The sequence below is a fragment of the Phanerochaete carnosa genome (genome assembly GCF_000300595.1).
Source record: "Phanerochaete carnosa HHB-10118-sp unplaced genomic scaffold PHACAscaffold_10, whole genome shotgun sequence".
In the NCBI taxonomy this organism is placed as follows: domain Eukaryota; kingdom Fungi; phylum Basidiomycota; class Agaricomycetes; order Polyporales; family Phanerochaetaceae; genus Phanerochaete; species Phanerochaete carnosa.
Window position 1 is genome coordinate 296038 of NW_006767637.1, and position 7572 is coordinate 303609.

The 7572-nt window shown below is 52.7% G+C and overlaps 2 protein-coding genes across 2 annotated transcripts; one reads left to right on the plus strand and one right to left on the minus strand.

Moving 5' to 3' along the window:
- Positions 1-99: 99 nt before the first annotated feature.
- Positions 100-2943, plus strand: PHACADRAFT_151345 (uncharacterized protein). Its single transcript, XM_007400025.1, has 12 exons — positions 100-856; positions 905-1077; positions 1129-1192; positions 1239-1323; positions 1386-1492; positions 1553-1664; positions 1718-1731; positions 1781-1970; positions 2028-2109; positions 2157-2279; positions 2337-2465; positions 2518-2943. The coding sequence occupies exons 1-12, from the start codon at positions 476-478 to the stop codon at positions 2606-2608; spliced, it is 1551 nt and encodes a 516-aa protein (XP_007400087.1). The 5' UTR covers positions 100-475; the 3' UTR covers positions 2609-2943.
- Positions 2944-3089: 146 nt separating this feature from the next.
- PHACADRAFT_103842 (uncharacterized protein) lies at positions 3090-4911 on the minus strand (the record flags this gene model as incomplete). Its single annotated transcript, XM_007400026.1, has 8 exons — positions 3090-3234; positions 3285-3410; positions 3457-3717; positions 3819-3955; positions 4020-4135; positions 4186-4325; positions 4382-4700; positions 4749-4911. The coding sequence occupies 8 exons, from the start codon at positions 4909-4911 to the stop codon at positions 3090-3092; spliced, it is 1407 nt and encodes a 468-aa protein (XP_007400088.1).
- Positions 4912-7572: the final 2661 nt, after the last annotated feature.

Genomic DNA, 7572 nt, shown 5'->3' on the forward strand with positions numbered 1-7572 from the left:
CCCGAGACGCGCCGACTCAAAGCTCCCGTCACGGCCATCCGCAGTGCTTGTTCGTCCTTATGGTGCGTGACTTCTTCTGATGTAGATGCTGCAAGAAGGCTTAGGGTGCTGATGAAGATTAAGGACGGATGTTAACATGTCTGCTTAGGCCACCGAAATTCTTGGGCCCGCGCTGAAGGTGACCCCGGCGACAAATACGCAATTTGCTATAAGCTTCATCTCCACAGAAGTACAAGGTTTGAATATCGCCATTTGAACGTTCGAACCCCTAAAGCTTGACATTCCGTGGATGGTATTGGCTCCCGTGGAGTAAAGAATGACTACTGCCGAATCGCAATGACACCATCACCACACCAGCACGTAGCGGTCCTGGCTGAGGAAAAGCATCAATCATGCCATGCTAGACGTCAGGCTCGAAATTGAGAAGTACTAGGAAACTTTGGGCACTTGACCGTACCCATTTTTACTTTCCGCCATGTCACTGCAACTTTGGGCGGGCTGCGCGGTCATCCTGCTAGCCTTGGCCTCGTATCGTCTGCGGCGCCGTCCGACCGCCATATTCCCGCCCGGTCCCCCCTCAAAGCCTGTCGTTGGGAACATCCTCGATGTTTCTCCGAAGGCTGGCTGGATCAAATTTACGAAATATAAAGACATTTATGGCGAGTTCAAAGGACTGCTTTGGTTGAGTGTTGCTGACCATCTAGCAGGTGATCTCGTCTTCTTCCATGGCCTGGGCAATAATCTACTCGTTCTCAACTCTATGAAGGCGGTCCAGGATCTGCTTGAGAAAAGAGCGGACATCTATTCTGATCGCCCTGCGTTTACTGTCGTAGGCGAGCTTATGGGCCTTGGACAGGTAAGATCTCTTGCCTATGTGTTTGCTTCCCACTGATAGCGGAGATAGAGCATGCCCTTGCTCAACTACAACGAAGAGTGGAGGGCTCAACGGAAGCTCGCTCATCATGCCTTGAGTCCGCGTGCTGTCAAACAGTACCATGTAGTCCAAGAAGACCTTGCTGCGCTCCTCAGCAAGCAGATACTGGAAGACCCGGAAGACTTTTTTTCTCACGTTCGATTGTAAGTTGAGAAATAAGTTGCGCCCTTAGACCCACTGACGTCATCTGACAGGACAGCATCGAGGCTCATCCTGTCCATAACGTACGGACTGTCTGTAGAACAAGCAGAAGACGAGGTTCGTGAGGCTCGTTTCCTCGAGCTCTTCGCTGATCATATCGTAGTATATTACACATGCGGAGGATACGATGCACATGATCAGCAATGCGACCCTGCCTGGTGCCTTCGTTTGCGACCTCATCCCCATCTGTGAGTCCCGTGGTCGACTCTTCAGCAGTCCTGGAGCCAAGAAGCTCATCGCAGACCATTAGTGAAGTACTCGCCCTCCTGGGTTCCGTTCCAGAAGGAAGCACACGCTGGAAGAGAGATGATTGAGCGTCTGGTCACCAGACCCCTCGAGCACGTCAAGAAGGAGATGGTTAGTCCGCATGCCATGATTCGTGCTGCCCGGTCTGCCCGCTCACTTCGTTCATCTTAGCATGCCGGTACTGCCCCGGTGTCGTTGACGCGGGATCTCTTGAGCTCCGAGGTTCAGGGTGTTAACGATAAAGAGCATAGCATCAAGTGGAGCGCAGGCTCCTTGTACGGCGGTACGAGTCTTTCGAATGCATGATTCGCACGATTCGCTGATATAATATTCCAGCCGGTGGGGAGACTGTGAGTTCTTGTCGAGGAGACAGGATATTGACTGACTCACCGTGACCAGACATACGCGACAGTGCTCACCTGCATCATGCTGATGGCCATGCACCCGGACAAGTTGAAGAAGGCCCAGGACGAGATCGACCATGTCGTTGGCGTTGACCGTCTTCCACTTATCAGCGATCGTGAGAGCCTCCCATATGTCGAGGCCCTAATCAAGGAAGTCATGCGTTGGCATCCTGCGCTACCGTTGAGTACGTAAGAGACTGCTCCATCAGATGCTTTCCCGCTGACTGCGTGAGCTTGTGCAGGCATAGCTCGCTGTACAGCCAAAGACGATACCTACGAGGGCTACACCATACCGAAGGGCACAATCGTGATGCCAAACGTCTGGTAAGCTCCCCTGCCTCGCCTCCACGTGCTTTATTGAGAGGTTTCAGGGCCATTGCGATGGAGCGTACTGACCAGTATGACCCGACCGCGTTCGTCCCGGAGCGGTTCCTCAATAAGAAGGACGATAGATTTGTTGATCCAACGTTGTGGGCCTTTGGCTTTGGCAGGCGGTACGCACGCTGAATGGTACATCTTGAGTTTGCGTGTTAACAACTTTTGTGACACAGCGTGTGTCCGGGAAGGTATCTTGCGGAGAACTCGGTGTTCATCCTTATCTCGACCATAGTGGCGATTTTCGACATCTCACTCCCTGAAAATGAAGAACTCATAGTTGAATTCAGCAAGGGTCTCGTCAGGTGAGAGCACAGGGATTATGTTCATTTAGGTGCCGACTCACCGCCCTCTCAGCTATCCTGAGCCGTTCAAGTGTTGTATTACGCCCCGATCTGCGTCGAAGGCGTCCCAGATCATCTGGCGTGCGGCTCAGTCGACTATTTGACCGTGTATATCGCCCGGTTTTTCTGTCAAATATGATCTTGTAATGTGCATGTGGCGATATGTGCAAGAACGGTTTGCTGTAGTCTTTCGACCTGGCTCAATAAATCAGTCGCTGAATGATCACTAGGGCATCCGCTGGCCTGCGACAGGTGCTGTAGTTGAGCCACACTTTTCTTGCCCGCAGTGCGTTCAGGATCACCACGGAAAGTCGGTCTGCTACAGTGGCGGGCGGCAGCTGCCAAATCTCACGCCCCCTTTGCCGTTGTCTCCGCGACAGTTATGTACGACCAGTTACTTCCGCCGTCCTGTGCAGTAAACAGACAATCTTATATTTCTAAGGTTTCATAGAACACTCTAAATCTGTTAATCGCATCCCAAAAGCTCCGTTGCCTGCGGACGAGGTTTCAAAACGCATTTGAACGGCTTCGGGGTGCTGGAATAGGATGATTAGAAACACGTCGAAGCCGTGCGGAAACGAAAGCTTACGAGATCAGCGCAGTGGTGTACTGCAGTGGCGGGCGCATCGTTTTCCCCTCTAGCTCCTGAGGATGGAGCTCGAAGCACGCGATGAGCCTCGATATCACCAGGAATATGAAGTGGTTCGCGAAATGCAGCCCGGGACAAACCCTATATAAAGTGAGTGATAGGTCTGACCCCTCGCTGCCACTGAGACGCACCTGCGGCCAAAGCCATAGAGCACCGTTCGAGGGTCCCTTGGAACAGGCTTCCCTTTCTCCGGTGCGAACCGATCCGGGTTGAAGTCGGAGGGGTGTCCGTACTCTTTCTCGTTGTGGAGCATCGCCCTAGTCCATCTGAGAGACGCACATGACGAAGCCACAGTTGACTTACCAGACGTTGGCCATGATCCACGTCTTCTTGGGAATGCGGTAGCCAAGGTACGAGTCCTCGTCGATGTTGGAATGGGTGACAAGTGGAACGGCAGGACTGAAACGGTGGCACTCTTGAATGACACAGTTCATGTACGGCAGATAGTTCATGTCCTGCGTCTCTGGGAGGCGATCAGAGCCTACAGCGGCCAGGAGCTCAGCATAGGCCCGGGACTGGACCTCTGGGTGGAGGGTAAGTAGCAGTATGGCGTTCAAGACTGCACTGATCAGCTGTGTAGCTAATGCCTCAGAAGCCTGCTTCTGGTCTGAAAAGCGTAGAACGTACAGTTTCTGTGCCGGCTGAGGGAGCGATCAGCTCTTCACCTGTTCTTGGAAGTGGTGCACATACCGCTGTAAAGGCTGCCAGCCGCTGACATAATGACATCTTCATCCTCGGCTGTCCCAGCAGACGTTTCAAGGGCGTGACGGGCGAACGACAGAGGAGCATCTCCATTGAATTGCTTGCATCGTGACACATACCATTAACCAGCTGTCGTGTGCAATATTCTGAGACGTCGCACTCACCAGGTCACATTTCACGCGTAAAAAGGGCGTCTGCGTCAACATCTGGTATTTTTCTCTAGCAGACCGCGCCCATCGCATATAACTTGCACCAGGAAACCAGGAAGGGACGTAGGCGACTGCATGGGTTCAGAATCTGAGAAGGACGATAGGCAGCGCTTCGACTTACGAGCGGGAATAGTGTCAACCAGCCATCTGCCCGGCTGCAGCGCTTCGTTCGTGTCTTGCATTGCAGATTTCGCGAGCTGAAGGTGCTCTGCGTCAGGCTCGCGACCGTAGGCGAAGCGGACGATCAGTAGATCGATACAGCTAGATAACAGGGTGAGCCGGAATGCTGGAGTAGGTAGGCGAGTACAACAACACACCGATGCACGTCCTCATAGAACGTCTCAGGAGATTCCAGGAAGCGAAGCATGAGCTTAGAAGAATATTCGCCGAGAATACCGTTCCATGTCGTGCGGATGACGTTTGCGTTCAGCGAACTGTGGAGCACTTTGCGCGACTGCTTGAGGCGCTCTCCGTAGTACTGGAAGCCGACGTTCTTCTGACGCCCCAACAGGTCTGCCATGGGCCATCGCGGTCTGCAGGCAAAGTTTTTACGCTTGTCGAGCAGTTCTGTGACGGCTTCGACCGTGTTGATGACGAGGACCTGGCGGCCCAACGAGCTCACAGTCAAAAGAGGTCCTACAAATGCCATAAGCAGCGCTCAGCAGGAATAATATCAACACAAACCAAGAGTTTTAGAGTGCTCGGCATAAGCCCTCCAGGGCTGTATGTGGGAGTCGCCGGAACTCGTCGAAGCTGGAGGAAGAGGCAGCCTTCGACTGTGACGCCATGCTAAGACTGCAAAGAGCGCTACTAGTCCGAAGAGTGCAATTCCCTGTACGCCGAACATCCTCAGTGCGAGCTGTCTGTGTACAAGACGAGCGCGAAATTAGTGTGGCACGTATTCACCGGGGTACGAGCTCAAGTATGCGCTCAGCTACTGTCCAGCAAGCTCAGACATAGCTCAAAATCCTTACAAACAGCATATGAATGGCTCGCTCGTATACGTCTTCGCTCATCAAAGATGAATCATCTTTGTGGCAATCGAAGCGGGTCGCGACGAGCTTCCATCCCGGGGAACTTCACTGCCATGCAGGACAAATCATGATGGACAGGAGCTGAAGTGCGCCCGCTTCAACATGTTTCTGCATATACTAGATCCCCTCTATGCGAAAATCTTCCTGGAATTCTGTAATCAATGAGTGCTATGCTGCGAAGTGGAGACGAACAAGATGACTGCGGGGTTGGAAGCCGTCGTCGCACTGCTTTCGATTCGGAGACAGAGCGATGTTCCTGGGAATATGTAGCTGCTATTCGCCGGAAAATTTCTCGTAATGCGGCATGCATGTGTGCTTCATGCTTGACGACGTTCAGGCATAAGCCTTAGCTTGAGGATAGCACAGACTTGTGCTCACCGCTCACAGGCTCATCGTGGCGCTGATGTCTATTACTCGGTGTAACTGCTTTAAGTAATCGGATCACACGCCGAATGCTACTCGACGCTCTGATACCGTTTGCTCAAACCTACGAAGATCGGAACTCCGCAACGGCATCCTAGAGTCCCCTGTTTGCGCTGCTTCATTCTGCATGCGCATCATCAACGTTTATTCGCGTCCCTAGCCAGCCCGGGTGGGTGAACCTATGTTACATGACAAACCGTGGTCGGAGCTGGACAGGGCTCGGGAGCCTAGGGAACCGCCAATGAAGATGCGCGTGAGCTTCGGGAGCCCGAAGGTCTGGGGGAGGGAAATAGAGTGTGCCTGGGAACGAATGTGCGATCCACGCATTGCTTCGATGTACCTAACCACAGCCTTCGGAGGGTGCCGACATCCTCCTGCTAGGGTCGCTTGCGCATGGGACATACAGTCATATCCGCAGCGGTGCATCCATAGAGGGAACCTCAGGGTGCACAGAATGGCCTGAACAGTTTTCCCTTGCCGCTTGTGCATCGCTGGATCTAGACTGCGTCTGGGGATGTCATGCATCACGACACCGCATGGACGAATCAGTATTCGCCAGCGACCCAATCTGCCAAGTGGGCTTTAGTCAACGTCTCAGAGAAGCCGCGCCCATATCAACAAGCGCGTCTTCTGTGAAGTGTCAGTGATGGCGAAGGCGGAGGAAGCATGGTGGCGTAGGTGAGATGCGACCTCGCGGAACGGCACAAACCCCCAGAGTCATCAAAGGGAAACTGCCTGTTCGAGTTCTGAGTTCTGTGTCGTCGGCTCGAAGCGAGGTAACCCTGAGTTTGCATGAGAATATCCGCGAGCAGCTCTGACGGCCGATAAGCTCTAGGAGGCTCTACTTGTGCATTGATTGCGGTGCTGTATTTGTAGACTGTAGCACTGCACTCAGCTCTGTCTATGTGATGAATAGGACACGTAAGTGTTACGGCGTAGGAGGACAGTCGCCGAGTATGACTTTGGCAGATAGAGACGATATCACAATACGTAACCGGTACATTTAATACGGCCATCTACAGCGAGCATTTGAGCAGCTTCCAAGAAGACACGAGCCCGGTGTTACGCACCTAACGTAACGCTGGAGCCGAAAATGCTTACGGAGTAGAAGTCTGCTTGACTTCGACATTCACCGGAAGACCGCTCGAAGAAGTGTGGAAGACTCACGGCTGTGCCTGGAGGTTTCTCATCATCATGACAACCAGTCTTCGGGACCGACATAGCCTGAAGACACCGAGAACAGAAAACGCGACTTATCTCCTTCCCGCTGCGATCTTGGAGGCTCCAATCCGGTCATATGAGGAGAAATGTGATAGCGCCTGATGTTATCAGCCTCAGAAGCCCTTGAGAGAGCAAGAGCCGCACATGATACATATCAGCAACGAGGAGGTAGATAGCTTGTGACATTTATTGTATACATTGACCTGCATTGGGTGATTAGACTAGCTTTAGGAGATGGGAAATACGTGGCAAAATTGCTGCCCGTTGGTTCTCCTCACGAGTCGGAGTCGGAGGCTCAGTCGCTCTAAGCGCCGAAATATTTCACGACTTCCGCTTTAGGTGGGTACGCGAAGATTACATAATACGGCGCCTTGTCGTCTGTCTCACGGCCGCTTGGCCTCTGCACTGAACGCCTCAGACAAATCTACACAATGGTGGTGCGGTCAACACTAAGGCCCGAAAAAATTGTAATGCTGTCAACTCGCGTCTTGTGAGCAGCCATATAGCACGAGGCAATAGCATGTACAAGCTCACATCTCTGTCGGAAACCCGAGAAACGAAGGAATAGCCAGCGATCGTATGAAGACATGTGCAACTGAAAGGGTGGAAAGATTCTGTGAAAACCTGAACGTATAGTCAGCCAAACATACTCTGAGAGTCCCAGTAGAACACACACGCCTCCCCTTTCACATCCCTTTCACATCCCGTACACGCCTTCCAGCCACTTCCTCAGGTCGTTGAAGGCCTGGCTGCGCTCGGGCTCAATCCACGGCAACAACACCCAGTCGTGGAACACATCGGGATACTCGAAATACGTGACCCTATCCTTT